At 42.6% G+C, this 23,144-nt stretch overlaps 4 protein-coding genes across 4 annotated transcripts; all 4 read left to right on the top strand.

Annotated features, from left to right (window-relative positions):
- The first annotated feature begins 1,729 nt into the window (after positions 1–1,729).
- Positions 1,730–2,872, top strand: LOC116722607 (trace amine-associated receptor 13c-like). The gene is made up of 2 exons (XM_032566774.1): positions 1,730–1,919; positions 2,059–2,872. Exons 1-2 carry the CDS (start codon positions 1,747–1,749, stop codon positions 2,870–2,872), a joined length of 987 nt encoding a protein of 328 aa, XP_032422665.1. The 5' UTR covers positions 1,730–1,746.
- Positions 2,873–6,973: 4,101 nt separating this feature from the next.
- LOC116722554 (trace amine-associated receptor 13c-like) lies at positions 6,974–8,253 on the top strand. The gene is made up of 2 exons (XM_032566709.1): positions 6,974–7,170; positions 7,309–8,253. The coding sequence occupies exons 1-2, from the start codon at positions 6,998–7,000 to the stop codon at positions 8,120–8,122; spliced, it is 987 nt and encodes a 328-aa protein (XP_032422600.1). The 5' UTR covers positions 6,974–6,997; the 3' UTR covers positions 8,123–8,253.
- Positions 8,254–13,209: 4,956 nt separating this feature from the next.
- On the top strand, positions 13,210–14,355 carry LOC116723625 (trace amine-associated receptor 13c-like). Its single transcript, XM_032568671.1, has 2 exons — positions 13,210–13,399; positions 13,539–14,355. The coding sequence occupies exons 1-2, from the start codon at positions 13,227–13,229 to the stop codon at positions 14,353–14,355; spliced, it is 990 nt and encodes a 329-aa protein (XP_032424562.1). The 5' UTR covers positions 13,210–13,226.
- Positions 14,356–20,279: 5,924 nt separating this feature from the next.
- Positions 20,280–21,473, top strand: LOC116722527 (trace amine-associated receptor 13c-like). Its single transcript, XM_032566678.1, has 2 exons — positions 20,280–20,469; positions 20,609–21,473. The coding sequence occupies exons 1-2, from the start codon at positions 20,297–20,299 to the stop codon at positions 21,423–21,425; spliced, it is 990 nt and encodes a 329-aa protein (XP_032422569.1). The 5' UTR covers positions 20,280–20,296; the 3' UTR covers positions 21,426–21,473.
- The last annotated feature ends 1,671 nt before the right edge of the window (positions 21,474–23,144 follow it).

Genomic DNA, 23,144 nt, shown 5'->3' with positions numbered 1-23,144 from the left:
TCAATATAAAGGATAATGATGTTTACTATAGATTTTAGTTTTTATGTTAGAATTTCTTTTTAATCTAAACATATTATATTGTTATTTTCAAAATATGCTAGAGTTTTGTTACTTATGCGCAATGTAGTTTCGTTCTGCAGGACAAAGGAAACAGCATTGGTGGGGGAGGGTCAACTGGTTTGAGCTGGTTCTGAGGTAATGTGCAGGTTGCTGCATGATTGGGGGAGAGGAACAGTGTTTTATTAATGGGATGTCCTCACCTAAAATCAGATCATGCTGCGGTTGAGCTGAGAAGGTGTGCTGTGAGTAAGTGTGATCTCCATTGATCGCTCTTTGTAATTTTTGGAATAAATTGGCTGTTGATTCCATTCACTGACTCTGCACTTCTTTGTCACTTCAACAAACTCTGAGGACATTAAGTCGTTTCTCTAACACAACTTGTTTCATGATTGTCAATCAAAGTGTGGCTTGGCACAGATTTTTCTTAAATAATTCTAGGAGGCACTGTAGAGGAATTAGACCATGCCGACCAAATTTTGGACTGGAGTCCTGAAGGGTGATGTACTAGGACGGATCATAGTGAGTTTGGTACAGAGCACCGTGACGTCTGACTTCGACACGATGTCATGGCCATGCCTTCGAATGAAAACTCTTTGTGCTTTAAAGCAAGTGAGACTAACTTGTTGTCTGTCTTCTGATACATGAGCATCTTGATTAGAAGAAGGGGGTCAGAAATGGAACTTTACACAAAAAAGTTACTTTAGATAATGTTTGTATTTGACCACATTGCATGTTGGGAAGTCTGACATGGATGACTAATACAAGGTTTGGTGCCAATTGACGATTTTATGTCAAAGTTATAGCGCTTTCACAAAGAAAAGCGCCATAATGCCAAGTTCGTCGCTTGGCCATATCCCGTAAACATGGTCAAAAACTCAAGATTTTGATAACTTTTAATCGCCCATCAATGACCTGAATATTGACCAAAAATGAAGCTGATTGCTCAAAATCCCCAAGAACAGTTTGTTAAAGTTAAAGGTGTGTCAAGGTCAAAAATGGCCAAAATTTGCCTTTTGACCCAAAATGGCTGTATCCTTGTGCATTTTAGGATGGACATTCATCCATTCATCCATCCATCCATCCATGCATCCATCCATTTTTTAATACCCTTGTCCCTAGTGGGTTCTGGTACCTATCCCCAGCTAACGTTCCGGGTGAGAGGCGGGGTCACCCTGGACAGGTCGCCAGTCTGTCGCAAGGCAGTACGGACATCCAAAAGACTTTTTTCCTTGATTTAGGGTGTATCTACCTATGTACCAGGTTTTAAATCTCTACAACGGTTTGGCCTATCTGACGTTAGGGGGAACCACAGAGCAGTTTTGTCACACCCACTCTTGATTCCATTGAAATTTTAAAATTTCCTGCGAGGAAATATTTGGGGTAAATTTTGGTGAATTTTTGAATATATTGAAGCTCCAAAAACCATGTAAAGAGATGGGAACGTGATTACAGTAAGCCTTCACTAAGGCATAGTGAAATCGAAAGCAGAGGCCACCAGTTACTGATTATGAATGAAACAAAATGCAATGTTACTGAGTCCTAAAGTTAAAATGAGTTCTCATAAAAGTCTGAAGAGGAGGAGGAGAAACTAGAAACTCCCCAGAGAGATAAAGCAACAGAGGAGGGAGGACAGGAAAACATGTGCTACAGGACAGGATCAGATCAGAGAGCTGCAGCCGTCTGAGGATGGAGATCCAAGACAGAACTGATCTCTGTTTCCCACATCTCCTCAACAGCTCCTGCAGGAAGCCCACACTTCACTGGTCTGAAGCCGTTCTCCTGAACTCTGTGCTGCTTTTCATCTCACTGATCACTGCAGTGCTCAACCTCCTCATCATCATCTCAGTCTCACACTTCAGGCAAACAGCAGCTTCTCAGCTGTACCTACACTAAACTTCCACCTTAGCATTTGGAAATGTGTAGCTAAAAGGAAAAGGAATTAAAATTTAGATATTTTTTCTATATTTAATGCATAATTGTGATTTTGTCTTCTTCCAGGCAGCTCCACACTCCTACAAACATCCTCCTCCTCTCTCTGGGTGTTTCAGACTTTTTTGTTGGTCTCCTGCTGATGCCTTTTGAAATCTACAGATTTACATTCTGCTGGATTCTTGGAGAAGCCATGTGTGTTTTGTTTGGTTTTTTCATTGGTACCATCATCTGTGCTTCAATCTGGAACATTGTCCTGATATCAGTCGACCGCTACGTAGCCATTTGTTACCCTCTGCATTACCCCACCAGAGTCTCATTGATGAGAGTCAAATATTGTGTTTGTCTGCGTTGGTTCTGTGCTTCTTCCTGCAGCCTTTTATATGCAAAGGATGAGCTGATTCAGCCTGGCAGAAGTAAATCCTGCATTGGAGAATGTAAATTTATAATAAGCTACATTCCAGGAACATTTGACCTCATTTTTAATTTCATACTTCCAGTAACAACCATCATAGTTCTGTATTTGAGAGTATTTGTGGTGGCTGTGTCTCAGGCTCGTGCCATGCGCTCTCACATTACAGTCGCCTTGTTTCATTCAGCGACATCAGGAACAAAGAAATCAGAGTTAAAAGCAGCCAGGACTCTGGGGGTTCTAGTTGTTGTATATCTAATGTGTTACTGTCCATATTACTGCTACTCTTTAGTTGGGATTAGTTTAACTAATACCCCTTATGCATTTTCTTTGGTTTTCCTCTGCTATGTTAACTCTTGTCTGAACCCTTTGATCTACGCCCTGTTCTACCCCTGGTTCAGAAAAGCTGTTAAAGTCATTGTTACTCTACAGATTCTGCAGCCTGGCTCACGTGAGGCCAAGCTGCTGTGAAAACACTGCTGACTGACTGAAATCCCAGCTGCTCTAATTGATATTTTTCATCATTAGCCTGGAAATCATGGATAAACTGTCTTTTGTATGTGTCTTAGTTAAGGCAGGGTGGGAACAAAAACAATTTGGTTTAATGTATGAAATACTTTCAGCTTTAACGTTTGCTTTAGATATTGTGAAAAAATGTTCATAGCCGTTCCCTAAAGTTTTGCACAGCTCTATCACACATCTGACTGTGTTTTTGTTATCTAGTGTTTAGTAGTTAGAGGGAATTACCTTTGCTGGCTTTGAAGGGTTGATGTGCACTGATAATGTTCTCTGCCTTTACCTGAAATGGAGATAAAAGTCGAAAATGCATCCAAAACTTGAAATGACTATAACGCCTAATCTCTTTTCCCATTTATTTCTTAAAGAAACCCCAACAAAACAAACAAAAAAACCCTTTCAATTAAATTTGTTTATCTTCTTCAGAGAGAGAATCATTGACATATATTGCGATGGTGATGATCAGAGGTGCCTGCATGATGTTATCGGAGAGTTCGCACCAAACCATCACTGCACCTGAGCCACACGAACACAACCACATCCTTAACACACATCATGCGTGTGGCACAGAAAACTGACCCACACAAATACAGGCCATGTAGTTGCGATATGTTTGACACAAAGAACGTATGGGCTGGAGTTCTGTACTCTGTAGAGTGAAATATGTCATAATATGTTGGGGCCTCTGCTCTTGCCAATAAAGGTAAAGAAAATACTGTTACATTTATTTTTTTTCCAAATTTTCTATTTTTGGCATTTAAGGCATACAACATAGAGAATCTGGTTGACTTTATGTGTCAAAACAGTTCTGCTCTACAGAATCAACATCTCAAAATGGAGTCCTACTTGCACAATCGACTACTTTAAGTCAAGACTGCATCCAGTATCAAAGTAGGCAGACATGGGGCATCATGCGGCGCAGTGGGTAGGGTGGTGCTCTGTGTTCAGTGGCTACAGACATTGTCACATCCGTCCCGACTTCGAGGAATGTCCTCGGTCTGTTTGTTTCATGCCTTTCCCCCTTCTCTCTTCTTGTTAGCTTACTTTCAATTAAAAGGCAGCAGTGCCAAAAATTCCTTAAAATAGAAAACTAAAAGTTTACAGACCTAGTTGCAGAAATACTAACCTGTGTTTGTATGACCTTTTGGAGCAGGGGTGTCAAACGTACGGCCCGCGGGCCGGAACCGGCCCGCCGAACGATTTAGTCCGGCCCGGTGGCTAAATGCATTATCATTATTCAACAATGATTATTGAAAAAACATGTACTTCGTTTAATTTAAAATCTGCAATTCCTATATTATCCACGAGGGGCGCTGTGTTTTATTCAGAGTGGACAACATGATGCAACACTGCATCGGAACTAACAGCAGATGGCAGCACTGAGCTTCAGGTCCTGTAAACGGCTTCGATTCTATTGCTTTACCAGCTTTTTACTTTTTTCCTGGCAACCTCATCAACGAAATGTCTTTGTCAAAAAAGCGAAAAGTAGACACAGAGTGTCGGATTTTTCAAGAAAAATGGACTTCTTCTTATTTGTTCACGGAGGTGAATAGAAAACCTGTGTGCCTCGTGTGCCGGCAGCAGGTTTCGGTGCTTAAGGAATACAATATTCGGCGCCACTATGAAACTCAGCATGGCGAAAAATACAAGCACTTTAACGGATGATGTACTTGTCCAGGCTAAAAGATGCCAAGTTTGAGGGGCAAATACTGAGTAAAACTAAATCCTATGGAATGTTACTGTCAACGTTGCACTATTAAAAATTACAGCTTTGAATATTTGCTGAATTAATTCTGTTAAAGTTAGTGCTAGTCAGTAACAGATTTACAACAAAAGAGTTTTGTTGATTAAAATATTTCTCATGCATGCAATAGATGTTATGTATGTAAGTTTTTCTATATGTATACATTTTATGCATCAACAAGAAAGGTGACAAATGTACTTAATCAAATATTTGTTTAAAGCAGCTGACATTTCAAATGCGTGAAGCCAGACAATTTGTTCAAATTGATTCCCATATGTGGAAAATTGATTTTAAATCATTTATTAATTTTTATCTGTTTGATGTATTATGTCATGCAGGACAGTGTTTTTAAGTTCCAAAACCTGTGAATAAATGTTTTGCAACATTGTACAATCACTGTGATCAGTTCTTATGCATAATGCACTTAAATAAATGTAAAAGTAGTGTTGAAATTGCACATGCTTTTCTTAAAAACTCTGAGCTTTTCATAATATATTTTGTAAAAGTGAAACTTGTTTAATATAGAGATCAACAAGTCCACTTTTACTAGTTCTATTTAATCATGCAATGAGTTTACTTGTGTGGCCCCCTTGAGATCAGATTAAGCTGTATGCGGCCCCTAAACCAAAATGAGTTTGACACTCCTGCTTTGGAGTATTGGGGTGTGTGTTAACGAGCTTGCCATTGTTAGTGGTGAGAATGGTTCCTGGCCTGCAGCACTGAAAAATAACAAAAGACAGGCGGTCTGTGTGCAGCAGCACCTGGCAGACAGACAAACAGACAGACAGACAGACACAGGACCTGGCCTGCAGACAGGTAGGTCATAAGTGGTTGGCAATAGAAGCAGCTGCAGCAAAGTATGGGAAGGTTTAGTCACATAAACGCCGTTCACAATCATCCACATATTTATGTCACAGTTTGCAGGCAGGAGGTGAGAAGCAGCTGTTATTTACTGAAAGGCTAAACAATAAAGTTCAACACCGTGTTTGTATCCGGCCTCTGATGTCCTGATGCTTCATCAGGCACAGATCCAGATCCTTATGTTGGTTTATTAAGTTAAATCAACTTAATAAATGAATCTGGATAAACTACATATTTTTTTCAGCATACAGGATCTGTGAAAAACTAAAATTACATATAAAAACATGTTTAAAATGATTAAAATTCAAGTTGTATTCGAAGAATGATGTGCACGATAATATCATTTGGGATATTTTAGTTTTTTAGTTTGGAACAACTTAAACGTTTGAGTCGACTTTGTGTAGAGATTAGTCAAAGAGATTGGAATTATTTATTAGACATAAAGAATGATTTAAGTAACACTGACTTAATTTAGTCATGTTAAACACACATAATGAAATAAGTTAGTAAATTGAGTTGGTTAGACACAGGATACAAAACTGGCATTGAACTCAGTTGTTTCAAGTCAAAGTAAAAAGTTCCTCTAAGCTAATTTAAGTTAGTTAGATTTGTAACTTTTAGGTTAACTGAACACAAAAAACGACGCTGGCATCACTAAAACAAAAGAATTAAGTGAGATTAATGTAAATAAGTCCATAATATTAACCATAGCCAACACTTTTTAACAATGTTAAGAACGATGGTAAACAGCATAATGGAAAGGCGTTGTTGTCATGGAGCTTCTTAAAGAGACAGAGGCCAATTTCAAGTTGCCAAATTGTGACATAAATTTCTCTTAACTTAAGTTTGATATTTTCAGCATTTTAAAACAACAGAGGATAAGATGGTGAGTTTAACAGCTAAACAATTTGAGAATGAATTTGTCAGGATCTGTGTTTTCTGTGTTCATTTAGAGTTTTTTGTGTCCTTGCGTCTCTTCGTTGTCCTGTCCTCCCCTTGATTGTTCCCAGGTGTGTCTCGTTCTGTCATTACCCTCCCATGTATTTAACTCCACCTGTGTTCCTTGTTCCTGGTCGGGTCCTCGTCAATGTTACGTCAATGTTCAGTCTAGTCCTGGTCAGTGTTTCCTTGTGCCTGCTGCTTGTTGCTGGACTCTTTCGACATTAAATCATCATTTATTCATCCTACCTGGGTCCGCTGCGCCTGCCTCACCAACCCTCACCACACCTCATGACGGTATTTCTGATGGCAAACATAGAAAACAGAAGATGTGTGAAAATAATGAATGTCTTTACTTTTGTCAGAATTTTTTTTCTTATGGTGAGACAAAAAAGGTAAATCATATAAATGAAATACACCTGCAAAATGGAGGAGGAGGCAGAAACTCCCCAGAGAGATAAAGCAACAGAGGAGTTAAGGCAGGAAAACATGTGTTACAGGACAGGATCAGATCAGAGAGCTGCAGCCGTCTGAGGATGGAGATCCAAGACAGAACTGATCTCTGTTTCCCACATCTCCTCAACAGCTCCTGCAGGAAGCCCACACTTCACTGGTCTGAAGCCGTTCTCCTGAACTCTGTGCTGCTCTTCATCTCACTGATCACTGTAGTGCTCAACCTCCTCATCATCATCTCAGTCTCACACTTCAGGCAAACAGCAGCTTCTCAGCTGAACCTACACTAAACTTCCACCTTAGCATTTGGAAATGTATAGCTAGAAGGAAAAGAAATTAAATTTAGATATTTTTTCTATATTTGATGCATAATTGTGATTTTGTCTCCTTCCAGGCAGCTCCACACTCCTACAAACATCCTCCTTGTCTCTCTGGGTGTTTCAGACTTTTTTGTTGGTCTCCTGCTGATGCCTTTTGAAATCTACAGATTTACATTCTGCTGGTTTCTTGGAGATGCCATGTGTACTTTGCTTTGGTTTTTGATTTGTAACCTCATCAGTGCTTCAATTTGGAACATTGTTTTGATATCAGTTGACCGCTATATTGCTATATGCTACCCTCTGGATTACTCCAGGAAAATGTCGTTGACGAGAGTCAAATATTGTGTTTGTCTGTGTTGGTTCTGTGCTTCTTCCTGCAGCTTTGTCTATTCAAATGATGTGATGGTTCAGTCTGGCAGGAGTAAATCCTGCACTGGAGAATGTAAATTTATCATAAACTACATTCTAGGAACATTTGACCTTCTTCTTAATTTCATACTTCCAGTAACAACCATCATAGTTCTGTATTTGAGAGTATTTGTGGTGGCTGTGTCTCAGGCTCGTGCCATGCGCTCTCACATTACAGTCGTCACGTTTCATTCAGCGACATCAGGAACAAAGAAATCAGAGTTAAAAGCAGCCAGGACTCTGGGGGTTCTAGTTGTTGTATATCTAATGTGTTACTGTCCATATTACTGTTACTCTATAGTTCAAGTTAATATAACCAGTACCTCATATTCATCAATTTTGTTTTTCCTCTTTTACTCCAACTCTTGTCTGAACCCTGTGATCTACGCCCTGTTCTACCCCTGGTTCAGAAAAGCTGTGAAAGTCATTGTTACTCTACAGATTCTGCAGCCTGGCTCACGTGAGGCCAAGCTGCTGTGAATACACTGCTGACTGACTGGAATAAGAATAAGAGAAATTCATCATTAAACATTTCTAGTCAGTAGTTTGCACATTTAAATGAACTGTTTTATGTCATAAATCAACAAACAAAAAGTAGATGTTGCTTTGGGGAGTTGGGAACAAATGTACAAAATACCATCTTTGATCTGTGTTCTGGTTCATGATTATTTAAAATTTTCAAAAAATGTCTTTTTAAACTGTACGCAGCATTATCATACATCTGATTATATATTTATTATTTTGTTTCTGTAATTCTGCGTCCTAACTTTGAGATTGATATTAACTTTTAAAGTCCATATTACTACAGCATTTAACTGATATATTGAAACATATTAAGTTTTTTAAAAATTATTGAGAAACTTCAAAGTATTTGTTGTTTTTCATCAAATTCACATATTTTTATTAAATTAGTTCATTAAGTCTATAAGGGGGAACAAACTACAGGCAACTTCTGTGACATTAACTTAAAGTTGTGAGCAGTAGACAGAGGAAATGTGTCTACTGATAGTTTGGGTCGGATGCTTTTATCATGACTCCATGGGTTACTTCATGAACCACTGATGTATGTGCAAAGTTTGGTGACTTTTCAAATATATTTCAGGCTCTGAATGGCCAATTAAATTTTTGCTCAAAATAATGCTTTTCCTGCACAACTCCACTAGGGCGAACAAAATGTTCGCTTTAATCCAAAATAACCGACTTCCTGTTGGGTTTGCACCATGGATCCAAGAGACTTTCATGTCCATCCTGAGAATTGTGGATGGAAAACAGTTGTTTTCATGAGCAGTTAATATTTTTGCTTTACTGAAATACATAATCAATATAAAAGATAATGATGTTTATTATAGATTTTAGTTTTTATGTTATAATTTCTTTTTAATCTAAACATATTATATTGTTATTTTCAAGATATGCTAGAGTTTTGTTACTTATGAGCTATGTACAGTAGTTGCGTTTTGTGGGACATAGGAAACAGCATTGGTGGGAGAGGGTCAACTGGTTTGAGCTGGTTCTGAGGTAATGTGCAGGTTGCTGCATGATTGGGGGAGAGGAACAATGTTTTATTAATGGGATGTCCTCACCTAAAATCAGATCATGCTGCGGTTGAGCTGAGAAGGTGTGCTGTGAGTAAGTGTGATCTCCATTGATCACTCTTTGTAATTTTTGGAATAAATTGGCTGTTGATTCCTTTCACTGACTCTGCACTTCTTTGTCACTTCAACAAACTCTGAGGACATTAAGTAATTTCTCTAACACAACTTGTTTTATGATTGTCAATCAAAGCGGGGCTTGGCGCAGATTTTTCTTAAATAATTCTAGGAGGCACTGTGGAGGAATTAGACCATGCAGACCAAATATTGGACTGGAGTCCTGAAGGGTGATGTACTAGGACGGATCATAGTGAGTTTGGTACAGAGCACCGTGACGTCTGACTTCACCACGATGTCATGGCCACGCCTTCCAATGAAAACTCTTTGTGCTTTAAGCAAGTGAGACTAACTTGTTGTCTGTCTTCTGATACATGTACATTTTGATTAGACAAAGGGGGTCAGAAATGGAACAATGCACAAAAAAAAGTTACTTTAGATAAAGTTAGCATTTGACCACATTGCATGTTGGGGAATCTGACATGAATGACTAATATAAATGTGCCAACCTGAGTTGGATTTTCTCTATTTTGAAACCCAAAACGTAAGATGTTAAAGTTAATATGGCAAATCAACAACGCCACCTGGAATAACTCCAGGAACATATAATAGTAAGGACACAGGTAAGTTCTACTGTAAATGAGACAAGATTCAGAAAGTTCTACAAAAAATTTTTAAACTTCAATATGCTTCTTTTGTTAAAAAAATATTAGCAATAACCTGAAATTGAATGGTTAAAACATTGAATGAATTTTTAATGAAATAGATTGTAATAAAATGTTTAAATTTCAAAGGAAACTGAGGCTTACCAATGGGGGGAAATAGTGAGGATAGGGGCAACATCCAATTAAGAAAAGGGATCACCCTGGACACTACGCAAACACGGCAAACACAAAAATAGGTGCTCCAACAAAACACACAAGACAAGACACCGCCACCAGGGATCACCACCGCCACCACAGAAGCCTCAGTCCCTAAAAAAAAGACAAAAATGAAACAATATGAGTAAAACAGTGATCCAATAGCACTACAATATTGCAGTTTATCCCATTAGTAGTGCCATTAACGCTCCCAGCAGCAGGGGAAAGTTCAGGTAGGTCTTTCAAAACAGTGGTCCCCAACTCCCGGGCCGCGGACCGGTACCGGTCCGTGGACCAATTGGCTGAGCAAGAAATAATTAAATATTTCCGTTTTATGTATTATTTCCTTTTACCGGATTCTCTCGGTTACGTCTTGCGCGCCAACATTGAGCCCACAAGCAACAAAATGAGTAAGAAACAGATCAGATTCTTTGGAAAGTTTCGTTTTGAAGGGGAAAAGGCCCAGAGAAGAGACAGGAGGATGGATTTATCCCGGTAGGTGATTCCCACATTCCAAGCTCTGCATGATATGGTGACCGGATGTTAATGAGGCAATGAAGCTTCGCCACTAGAGACCAAGCACTCTGTGCGTAAGCAACACTTGGGGTGTCATTGTCTCTCATCACTCCGAGATGGGACCGTCTGGTTGCAGAGAAACAAGCTCAGGACTCCATTAGTTGTTATCAGTTAAAATTTTCACAAAAGTAATATGTTCGTTTTTGTGGCGCATCTGTATTTTGTGTCTTATTTTGAAGGGATATGTAAACGTTACCATAGTGACCAGAGTCAGAGCATTAGCAGTGGTCGAGATGAGATGAGTAGAGCTTGTGAGTTTAAGGTTTGGTTCACTGCACGATTTAAGGAATGTCGGCCGATTTTCCAAACCTCTGAGACCACAGAGCCAATAAAAGTCCACCAGGTTCGGTCAGTTCGTGAGTTCAGCCACACGGCAGGAGCAACACACCACAGAACCGATTCCACATTAAAATCCAGTAAAACTCCAACATACCATACGTGAATTTAGAATAATCAAACATGGATGACGATGTAGAAGCAGCAGAGATAGTTTGTGAACTAATTTTAAGAGATAAAAACGAAAAGGCGTTTGATAAAAGACGGCGAGAGCAGCCGCTCTATTTGCTGCATTATGGTTTGGAGGCGAGTTATCTTTGTTTGTAGTTAACATTTTTAACTGAATAAACATAACCACATATAATAAACATGTATAAAAATGACCTTTACATATAGTAATAAACATTTCCATATATCACGTCTGATGTCCACCGAACTCTCAGTTGCCACGTCAATGGTTTGGGATTCCCTCCGTTCTTGTCATCGTGCTTTCTGATTGGCTACCTGTCACATTCAACAGACTGAATTCTCGCTCCCAGTCAGGGAAAAACCCCACAGGCTGCGATAATCGGGCCAAGACAATGTTGAACATGCCCGATTTTACATTGGGCATATTCGATACACCACACTCTGCAGGACGTTGTAAGATTGTCATAAAGGGAAAATCGGAGCCAAAAAAAAAAAAAGGCTTTAGCGGGAACACCAACATGCAGAAGCATTATCTGAAGTCCCCCCGCCCCCGCCTCCCCGGGCCGCAGCAAAATTGCCAATTCTTGACCGGTCCGGGGTAATAAAAAGGTTGGGGACCATTGTTTTAAAACATTTCTTTATAGGCAAAACAGCAGCGAGTGTCAATCCAAGTGTAATGCTGATCAGAGACTCATCAGGAGGCTCAAAAATAGAGCAGATTATTAACACAACTGCTGACGAAAACTATAACTTACAGCAGCTGCTTACCTGTGACCTGGTAAATTACCACACTGCCAGATGAACGGATCCATAATTCCACCTATACAGCGCAGCTGTAACAAAATGCTACGTAAAGGCTTTGTTTACATGGGGTGAATGTTACCTAGCCACGCTAGCCCTTACCTTCCTGGCAAAAGACAAACCAGTTTGCATTAATGGCTATGATTAAAGCTGACAAACATTGAAACAACCACGCTTACCCAGCACAGTTTGTCAAACAAAGGAAGCAGAAGGATTCAACGTCACGACGCAAGCAGCCTCTTGGCAGGTACAGACCTGCTTATATGCAGCAGCTAAAATTGGCCTTGAAGTGGCAGCGTACCATTTATGCTGCTACACAAAGTGTGGTGCCAATTGATGTTTTTATGTCAAAGCTTTAGCACTTTCACAAAAAAAGTGCCATAATGCCAAGTTCGTTGCTTGGCCGTACCCCTTAAACATGTTCAAAAACGCAAGATTTTGATAACTTTTCATTGGCCATCTTTAACCTGAATACTGACCAAAAATGAAGCTGATTGCTCAAAATCCCTAAGAGGAGTTTGTTAAAGTTCAATGTGTGTAAACATCGAAAATGGCAAAAATTTACCTTTTGACCCAAAATGGCTGCATCCCTCTACATTTTAGGATGGACATCTATTCATTCATCCATCCATCAATCCATTTTCTAACACCCTTTTCCCTAGTGGGTTCTGGTACCTATTCCCAGCTAACGTTCCGGGTGAGAGGCGGGGTCACCCTGGGCAGGTCGCCAGTCTGTCGCAGGGCGGGATGGACATCCAAATGACTTTTTTCCTTGATTTAGGAAGTATCTACCTACGTACCAGGCTTTAAATCTCTGCAACGTGTGGTTTGGTGTATCCCACGTTAGGGGGAACCATAGAGCAGTTTTGTCACACCCACTCTTGACTCCATTGAAATTTTAAAATTTCCTGCGAAGAAAATTTTGGGGTAAATTTTGGTGAATTGTTGAATATATTGAGGCTACAAAAACCATGTAAAGAGATGGGAACGTGATTACAGTAAGCCTTCACTAAGGCATAGTAAAATCGAAAGCAAAGGCCACCAGTTACTGATTATGAATGAAACAAAATGCAATGTTACTGAGTCCTAAAGTTAAAATGAGTTCTCATAAAACTCTGAAGAGAAGGAGGAGAAACTAGAAATTCCCCAGAGAGATAAAGCAACAGAGGAGTTAAGGTAGAAAAACATGTGTTACAGGACAGGATCAGATCAGAGAGCTGCAGCCGTCTGAGGATGGAGATCCAAGACAGAACTGATCTCTGTTTCCCACATCTCCTCAACAGCTCCTGCAGGAAGCCCACACTTCACTGGTCTGAAGCCGTTCTCCTGAACTCTGTGCTGCTCTTCATCTCACTGATCACTGTAGTGCTCAACCTCCTCATCATCATCTCAGTCTCACACTTCAGGCAAACAGCAGCTTCTCAGCTCAACCTACACTAAACTTCCACCTTAGCATTTGGAAATGTATAGCTAGAAGGAAAAGGAATTAAAATTTAGATATTTTTTCTATATTTAATGCATAATTGTGATTTTGTCTCCTTCCAGGCAGCTCCACACTCCTACAAACATCCTCCTCCTCTCTCTGGGTGTTTCAGACTTTTTTGTTGGTCTCCTGCTGATGCCTTTTGAAATCTACAAATTTACATTTTGCTGGTTTCTTGGAGACGCCATGTGTCTTTTGTTTGGTTTTTTTATTGGTGCCATCATCATCTGTGCTTCAATCTGGAACATTGTCCTGATATCAGTCGACCGCTACGTAGCCATTTGTTACCCTCTGCATTACCCCACCAGAATCTCGTTGACGAGAGTCAAATATTGTGTTTGTCTGTGTTGGTTCTGTGCTTCTTCCTGCAGCCTTTTGTATGCAAAGGATGAGCTGATCCAGCCTGGCAGGAGTAAATCCTGCACTGGAGAATGTAAATTTACCATAAGCTACATTCTAGGAATATTTGATCTAATTTTTAATTTCATACTTCCAGTGACAACCATCATAGTTCTGTATTTGAGAGTATTTGTGGTGGCTGTGTCTCAGGCTCGTGCCATGCGCTCTCACATTACAGTCGTCACGTTTCGTTCAGCGACATCAGGAACAAAGAGATCAGAGTTAAAAGCAGCCAGGACTCTGGGGGTTCTAGTTGTTGTGTATCTAATGTGTTACTGTCCATATTACTGCTACTCTATAGTTGATGTTAATCTAACCACTACCTCATTTTCATCCTTTTTTTTTTTCCTCTTCTATTTGAACTCTTGTCTGAACCCTGTGATCTACGCCCTGTTCTACCCCTGGTTCAGAAAAGCTGTTAAAGTCATTGTTACTCTACAGATACTGCAGCCTGGCTCACGTGAGGCCAAGCTGATGTGAAAACACTGCTGACTGACTGAAATCAGAACAAGAAGAGAGATTCATCATTAAACATTTCTAGTTAGTAGTTTGCACATTTAAATTAACTGTTTTGTGTTAATTTAAGCAAAGAGCAGCCCGAAGACCCCAATGATGAAGGAAAACTTTGGACTTGGTGTTCCCTCGCCCGGACGCGGGTCACCGGGGCCCCACTCTGGAGCCAGGCCTGGAGGGGGGGCACGATGGCGAGCGTCTGGTGGCCGGGCTTTTACCCATGGAGCCCGGCCGGGCTCAGCCCGAAGAGGAAACATGGGCCCCCCCTCCCATGGGCCCACCACCCGTGGGAGGGGCCAAAGGGGTCGGGTGCAGTGTGGGATGGGTGGCAGCAGAGGGAGGGGACCCTGGCGGTCCGATCCTCGGTTGCAGAAACTGGCTCTTGGGACGTGGAATGTCACCTCTCTGGTGGGGAAGGAGCCGGAGCTAGTGCGTGAGGTCGAGAGGTTCCGGCTAGAAATAGTCGGTCTCACCTCGACGCACGGCTCTGGTTCTGGAACCAGTCTCCTTGAGAGGGGCTGGACATACTTCCACTCTGGAGTTGCCCAAGGTGAGAGGCATCGGGCAGGAGTGGGCATACTCGTTGCTCCCCATCTCGGCGCCTGTACGTTGGGGTTTACCCCGGTGAACGAGAGGGTAGCATCCCTCCGCCTACGGGTGGGGGGACGGGTTCAGATTACCCACCCTTTTTGGAGTCCTTAGAGGGGGTACTGGAACCCTAACCCTAACCCTACTGGAGAGTGCTCCTCCTGGGGACTCCCTTGTTCTGCTGGGGGACTTCAACGCTCACGTGGGCAATGACAGTGAGACCTGGAGGGGCGTGGTTGGGAGGAACGGCCCGCCCGACCTGAACTCGAGCGGTGTTCTGTTGCTGGACTTCTGTGCTCGCCATGGATTGTCCATAACGAACACCATGTTCAAGCATAAGGGTGTCCATATGTGCACTTGGCACCAGGACACCCTAGGCCGCAGTTCGATGATCGACTTTGTCATCGTTTCATCGGATCTGCGGCCGTATGTCTTGGACACTCGGGTGAAGAGAGGTGCGGAGCTGTCCACTGACCACTACCTGGTGGTGAGTTGGCTCCGGTGGTGGGGGCGCAAGCCGGTCAGACCTGGCAGGCCCAAACGTGTTGTGAGGGTCTGCTGGGAACGTCTGGCGGAATCCCCTGTGAGACGGAGCTTTAACTCCCATCTCCGGCAAAACTTCGAACACGTCCCGGGGAGGTGGGGGACATGGAGTCTGAGTGGACCGTGTTCCGTGCCTCCATTGTCGAGGCGGCCGATCGGAGCTGTGGCCGCAAGGTTGTCGGTGCCTGTCGCGGCGGCAACCCTCGAACCCGCTGGTGGACACCTTCGGTGAGGGATGCCGTCAGGCTGAAGAAAGAGTCCTACCGGGCCCTTTTGGCCTGTGGGACTCCGGAAGCAGCTGATGGGTACCGGCGGGCGAAGCGGCATGCGGCTCGGGCGGTTGTTGAGGCAAAAACTCGGGCGTGGGAGGAGTTTGGAGAGGCCATGGAGAAAGACATCCGTACGGCTTCGAGACGATTCTGGTCCACCATCCGGCGTCTCAGGGGGGGGAAGCGGTGCAGCACCAACACTGTTTATAGTGGGGATGGTGTGCTGCTGACCTCTACTCGGGACGTTGTGGGCCGGTGGGCAGAGTACTTCGAAGACCTCCTCAATCCCACCAACATGCCTTCCACTGAGGAAGCGGAGCCTGGGGACTCTGGGTTGGGCTCTCCAATCTCTGGGGGCGAGGTTGCCGAGGTGGTTAAAAAGCTCCTCGGTGGCAAGGCCCCGGGGGTGGATGAGATCCGCCCAGAGTTCCTTAAGGCTCTGGATGTTGTAGGGTTGTGTTGGTTGACGCGACTCTGCAATGTCGCATGGACATCGGGGGCAGTTCCCCTGGATTGGCAGACTGGGGTGGTGGTCCCCCTGTTCAAAAAGGGGGACCGGAGGGTGTGCTCCAATTATAGAGGGGTCACACTCTTAAGCCTCCCTGGCAAGGTCTATTCAGGGGTCCTGGAGAGGAGGGTCCGTCGGATAGTCGAACCTCGGATTCAGGAAGAGCAGTGTGGTTTTCGTCCTGGTCGTGGAACACTGGACCAGCTCTACACCCTCGGCAGGGTCCTGGAGGGTGCATGGGAGTTCGCCCAACCAGTCTACATGTGTTTTGTGGACTTGGAGAAGGCGTTCGACCGTGTCCCTCGGGGAGCTCTGTGGGGGGTTCTCCGGGAGTATGGGGTACCGGGCCCTTTGATACGGGCTGTCAGGTCCCTGTATGACCGGTGTCAGAGTCTGGTCCGCATTGCCGGCAGTAAGTCGGGCTCGTTTCCGGTGAGAGTTGGACTCCGCCAGGGCTGCCCTTTGTCACCGATTCTGTTCATCACTTTCATGGACAGAATTTCTAGGCGCAGCCAAGGTGTTGAGGGGATCCGATTTGGTGGCCTTAGGATCTCATCTCTGCTTTTCGCAGACGATGTGGTCCTTTTGGCTTCATCAGATCGTGATCTGCAGCTCTCGCTGGAGCGGTTCGCAGCCGAGTGTGAAGCGGCCGGGATGGGGATCAGTGCCTCCAAATCCGAGGCCATGGTCTTGAGCCGGAAAAGGGTAGAGTGCCTTCTCCGGGTCAGGGGGGGTGTCCTGCCCCAAGTGGAGGAGTTTAAGTATCTCGGGATCTTGTTCACGAATGGGGGAAGAAGGGAGCGGGAGATCGACAGGCGGATTGGCGCAGCGTCTGCTGTCAAGCGGGCGCTGTACCGGTCCGTCGTGGTGAAGAGAGAGCTGAGCCAAAAAGCGAAGCTCTCGATTTACCGGTCGATCTACGTTCCCACCCTCATCTATGGTCATGAGCTTTGGGTCATGACCGAAAGAACGAGATCGCGGATACAAGCGGCCGAAATGGGTTTTCTCCGTAGGGTGGCTGGGCTCTCCCTTAGAGATAGGGTGAGAAGCTCAGTCATCCGGGAGGGACTCAGAGTAGAGCCGCTGCTCCTTCACATCGAGAGGAGCCAGTTGAGGTGGCTCGGGCATCTGGTCAGGATGCCTCCTGGACGCCTCCCTGGTGAGGTGTTCCGGGCACGTCCCACCGGGAGGAGGCCCCGGGGAAGACCCAGGACACGCTGGAGGGACTATGTCTCTCGGCTGGCCTGGGAACGCCTCGGGATTCCCCCGGAGGAGCTAGAAGAAGTGGCTGGGGAGAGGGAAGTCTGGGCCTCCCTTCTGAAGCTGCTACCCCCGCGACCCGACCTCGGATAAGCGGAAGAAGATGGATGGATGGATGGATGGATGTTTTGTGTCATAAATCAACAAACAAAAAGTAGATGTTGCTTTTGGGAGTTGGGAACAAATGTCCGAAATACCATCTTTGATGTGTCTTCTGCTTCTAGATTATTTAAAATTTTCAAAAAAATGTTTTTTTAAACTGTACGCAGCATTATCATACCTCTGATTGTATATTTATTATTTTGTTTCTGTAATTCTGCGTTCTGACGTTGAGATTGATATTAACTTTTAAAGTCACCTTAAGTTACAGCATTTAACTGATATATTAAAACATATTAAGGTTTTTTTAATGAATGTTATTGAAAAACTTCAAAGTATTTGTTGTTTTTCATCAAATTCACATATTTTTATTAAATGAATTCACTAAGTCTATAAGGGGGAACAAACTACAGGCAACTTCTGTGACATTAACTTAAAGTTGTGAGCAGTAGACAGAGGAAATGTGTCTACTGATAGTTTTGGTCGGACGCTTTTATCATGACTCCATGGGTTACTTCATGAACCACTGATGTATGTGCAAAGTTTGGTGACTTTTCAAATATATTTCAGGCTCTGAATGGCCAATTAAACTTTTGCTCAAAATAACGCTTTTCCTGCACAACTCCACTAGGGTGAACAAAATGTTCGCTTTAATCCAAGAGACTTTCACGTCCATCCTGAGAATTGTGGATGGAAAACAGTTGTTTTCATGAGCAGTTAATATTTTTGCTTTACTGAAATACATAATCAATATAAAGGATAATGATGTTTATTATAGATTTTAGTTTTTAATGTTATAATTTCTTTTTAATCTAAACATATTATATTGTTATTTTCAAAATATGCTAGAGTTTTGTTACTTATGCGCTATGTAGTTTCGTTCTGCAGGACAAAGGAAACAGCATTGGTGGGAGAGGGTCAACTGGTTTGAGCTGGTTCTGAGGTAATGTGCAGGTTGCTGCATGATTGGGGGAGAGGAACAGTGTTTTATCAATGGGATGTCCTCACCTAAAATCAGATCATGCTGCGGTTGAGCTGAGAAGGTGTGCTGTGAGTAAGTGTGATCTCCATTGATCACTCTTCGTAATTTTTGGAATAAATTGGCTGTTGATTCCATTCACTGACTCTGCACTTCTTTGTCACTTCAATAAACTCTGAGGACATTAAGTCGTTTCTCTAACACAACTTGTTTTATGATTGTCAATCAAAGCGGGGCTTGGCGCAGATTTTTCTTAAATAATTCTAGGAGGCACTGTGGAGGAATTAGACCATGCAGACCAAATATTGGACTGGAGTCCTGTAGGGTGATGTACGAGGTCGAATCATAGTGAGTTTGGTACAGAGCACCGTGACGTCTGACTTCGCCACGCTGTCATGGCCACACCTTCCAATGAAAACTCTTTGAGCTTTAAAGCAAGTGAGACTAACTTGTTGTCTGTCTTCTGATACATGTACATTTTGATTAGACAAAGGGGGTCAGAAATGGAACTATGCACAAAAAAGCTACTTCAGATAACATTAGCTTGGGGGCGTGGTGTGGTGGCGTAACAGGATAGCGCTACCCATATTTGGAGACCTTGAGTTCCCGACACGGCCGTCGCGGGATCAACTCCCGGACCCGGCGATTTTTACTGCATGTCTTTCCCCCTCTCCTTCCCCCCTTCCTGTAAGCCCACTGTCATATAAGGGACACTAGAGCCCACAAAAGACCCCCTGGAGGGTTCAAAAATAAAAAATAAAAAAGATAACGTTAGCATTTGACCACATTGCATGTTGGGGAATCTGACATGAATGACTAACACAAAGTTCACCGCTTGGCCATACCCCGTAAACATGTTCAAAAACGCAAGATTTTGATAACTTTTCATTGGCCATCTTTAACCTGAATACTGACCAAAAATGAAGCTGATTGCTCAAAATCCCTAAGAGGAGTTTGTTAAAGTTCAATGTGTGTAAACATCGAAAATGGCAAAAATTTACCTTTTGACCCAAAATGGCTGCATCCCCGTGCATTTTAGAACGGATATGCATCCATCCATTTTCTAACACCCTTGTCCCCAGTGGGGTCAGGAGGGGTCCTGGTACCTATCCCCAGCTAACGTTCCGGGTGAGAGGCGGGGTCACCCTGACAGGTCGCCAGTCTATCGCAGGGCAGGATGGACATCCAAAAGACCTTTATTCCTTGATTTAGGGTGTATCTACCTACGTACCAGGTTTTAAGTCTCTACAACGTGCGGTTTGGCCTATCTCACGTTAGGGGGAACCATACAGCAGTTTTGTCACACCCACTCTTGATTCCATTGAAATTTTAAAATTTCCTGCGAGGAAAAATCAGGGGTAAATTTTGGTGAATTTTTGGATATATTGAGGCTTTAAAATCCATGTAAAGACATGAGAACGTGATTACAGTAAGCTTTCACTAAGGCATAGTGAAATCGAAAGCAGAGGCCACCAGTTACTGATTATGAATGAAACAAAATGCAATGTTACTGAGTCCTAAAGTTAAAATGAGTTTTCAAAAAAGTGAAGAGAAGGAGGAGAAACTAGAAATTCCCCAGAGAGATAAAGCAACAGAGGAGTTAAGGCAGGAAAACATGTGTTACAGGACAGCATCAGATCAGAGAGCTGCAGCCGTCTGAGGATGGAGATCCAAGACAGAACTGATCTCTGTTTCCCACATCTCCTCAACAGCTCCTGCAGGAAGCCCACACTTCACTGGTCTGAAGCCGTTCTCCTGAACTCTGTGCTGCTCTTCATCTCACTGATCACTGTAGTGCTCAACCTCCTCATCATCATCTCAGTCTCACACTTCAGGCAAACAGCAGCTTCTCAGCTGTACCTACACTAAACTTCCACCTTAGCATTTGGAAATGTATAGCTAGAAGGAAAAGGAATTAAAATTTAGATATTTTTTCTATATGTAATGCATAATTGTGATTTTGTCTCCTTCCAGGCAGCTCCACACTCCTACAAACATCCTCCTCCTCTCTCTGGGTGTTTCAGACTTTTTTGTTGGTCTCCTGCTGATGCCTTTTGAAATCTACAGATTTACATTCTGCTGGTTTCTTGGAGACGCAATGTGTGTTTTGTTTGGTTTTTTTATTGGTGCCATCATCATCTGTGCTTCAATCTGGAACATTGTCCTGATATCAGTCGACCGCTACGTAGCCATTTGTTACCCTCTGCATTACCCCACCAGAATCTCGTTGACGAGAGTCAAATATTGTGTTTGTCTGTGTTGGTTCTGTGCTTCTTCCTGCAGCTTTTTCTATGCAAAGGATGTGATGGTTCAGTCTGGCAGGAGTAAATCCTGCATTGGAGAATGTAAATTTATCATAAGCTACATTCCAGGAACATTTGACCTCATTCTTAATTTCATACTTCCAGTAACAACCATCATAGTTCTGTATTTGAGAGTATTTGTGGTGGCTGTGTCTCAGGGTCGTGCCATGCGCTCTCACATTACAGTCGCCTCGTTTCATTCAGTGACATCAGGAACAAAGAGATCAGAGTTAAAAGCAGCCAGGACTCTGGGGGTTCTAGTTGTTGTATATCTAATGTGTTACTGTCCATATTACTGCTACTCTTTAGTTGGGATTAGTTTAACTAATACCCCTTATTCATTTTCTATGTTTTTCCTCTGCTATGTTAACTCTTGTCTGAACCCTGTGATCTACGCCCTGTTCTACCCCTGGTTCAGAAAAGCTGTGAAAGTCATTGTTACTCTACAGATACTGCAGCCTGGCTCAAGTGAGGTCAAGCTGCTGTGAAAACACTGCTGACTGACTGAAATCAGAACAACAAGAGAGATTCATTCTTTAAAGTTCTTAATAAGTTGTCTGCAGATACCTGCATTGGAGAATGTATACATTATATTAGCTATGCTGCAGGAATAATCGATCTAATTTTTAATTTCATATTTCCAGTAACAACCATCATAGTTCTGTATTTGAGAGTATTTGTGGTGGCTGTGTCTCAGGCTCGTGCCATGCGCTCTCACATTACAGTCGCCTCGTTTCATTCAGCGACATCAGGAACAAAGAGATCAGAGTTAAAAGCAGCCAGGACTCTGGGGGTTCTAGTTGTTGTATATCTAACGTGTTACTGTCCATATTACTGTTACTCTTTAGTTGGGATTAGTTTAACTAATTCCCCTTATGCATTTTTTTTGGTTTTCCTCTGCTATGTTAACTCTTGTCTGAACCCTTTGATCTACGCCCTGTTCTACCCCTGGTTCAGAAAAGCTGTTAAAGTCATTGCTACTCTACAGATACTGCAGCCTGGCTCACGTGAGGCCAAGCTGCTGTGAATACACTGAAGACTGACTGAAATCCCAGCTGCTCTAATTGATGTTTTTCATCATTAGCGTGGAAATAATGAATAAACTGTCTTTTGTATGCGTCTTAGTTAAGGCAAGGTGGGAACAAAAACAATTTTTTTTAATGTATGAAATACTTTCAGCTTTAACGTTTGCTTTAGATATTGTGAAAAAATGTTCATAGCCGTTCCCTAAAGTTTTTTACAGCTCTATCACACATCTGACTGTGTTTTTGATAACTAGTGTCTGGTAGTTAGAGGGAATTACCTTTGCTGGCTTTGCAGGGTTGATGTGCATTGATAATGTTCTCTGCCTTTACCTGAAATGGAGATAAAAGTCGAAAATGCATCCAAAACTTGAAATGACTATAACGCCTAATCTCTTTTCCCATTTATTTCTTAAAGAAACCCCAACAAAACAAACAAACAAAAAAACCCTTTCAATTAAATTTGTTTATCTTCTTCAGGGAGAGAATCACTGACATATATTGCGATGGTGATGATCAGAGGTGCCTGCATGATGTTATCGGAGAGTTCGCACCAATCCATCACTGCACATGAGCCACACGAACACAACCACATCCTTAACACACATCATGCGTGTGGCACAGAAAACTGACCCACACAAATACAGGCCATGTAGTCGCAATATATATGACACAAAGAACGTATGGGCTGGAGTTCTGTACTCTGTAGAGTGAAATATGTCATAATATGTTGGGGCCTCTGCTCTTGCCAATAAAGGTAAAGAAAATACTGTTACATTTATTTTTTTTCTTTAAATTTTCTATTTTTGGCATTTAAGGCATACAACATAGAGAATCTGGTTGACTTTATGTGTCAAAGCAGTTCTGCTCTACAGAATCAACATCTCAAAATGGAGTCCTACTTGCACAATCGACTTCTTTAAGTCAAGACTGCATCCTGTATCAAAGTAGGCAGACATGGGGCATCATGCGGCGCAGTGGGTAGGGTGGTGCTCTTTGTTCAGTGGCTACAGACATTGTCACATCCGTCCCGACTTCGAGGAATGTCCTCGGTCTGTTTGTTTCATGTCTTTCCCCCTTCTCTCTTCTTGTTAGCTTACTTTCAATTAAAAGGCAGTAGTGCCAAAAATTCCTTAAAATAGAAAACTAAAAGTTTACAGACCTAGTTGCAGAAATACTAACCTG

This window comes from Xiphophorus hellerii, chromosome 7, assembly GCF_003331165.1.
Source record: "Xiphophorus hellerii strain 12219 chromosome 7, Xiphophorus_hellerii-4.1, whole genome shotgun sequence".
Taxonomy (NCBI): Eukaryota; Metazoa; Chordata; class Actinopteri; order Cyprinodontiformes; family Poeciliidae; genus Xiphophorus; species Xiphophorus hellerii.
Note: the sequence above shows the minus strand (reverse complement) of the source record. Positions and strands in the feature narration are given on the sequence as shown.

Coding starts and splice junctions, on each gene's coding strand:
- LOC116722527 (XM_032566678.1), top strand. CDS start 20,297: ATGGAGATCCAAGACAGAACTGATCTCTGTTTCCCACATCTCCTCAAC. Junction 20,470..20,608: donor ATCTCAGTCTCACACTTCAG/GCAAACAGCAGC, acceptor GTCTCCTTCCAG/GCAGCTCCACACTCCTACAA.
- LOC116722607 (XM_032566774.1), top strand. CDS start 1,747: ATGGAGATCCAAGACAGAACTGATCTCTGTTTCCCACATCTCCTCAAC. Junction 1,920..2,058: donor ATCTCAGTCTCACACTTCAG/GCAAACAGCAGC, acceptor GTCTTCTTCCAG/GCAGCTCCACACTCCTACAA.
- LOC116722554 (XM_032566709.1), top strand. CDS start 6,998: ATGGAGATCCAAGACAGAACTGATCTCTGTTTCCCACATCTCCTCAAC. Junction 7,171..7,308: donor ATCTCAGTCTCACACTTCAG/GCAAACAGCAGC, acceptor GTCTCCTTCCAG/GCAGCTCCACACTCCTACAA.
- LOC116723625 (XM_032568671.1), top strand. CDS start 13,227: ATGGAGATCCAAGACAGAACTGATCTCTGTTTCCCACATCTCCTCAAC. Junction 13,400..13,538: donor ATCTCAGTCTCACACTTCAG/GCAAACAGCAGC, acceptor GTCTCCTTCCAG/GCAGCTCCACACTCCTACAA.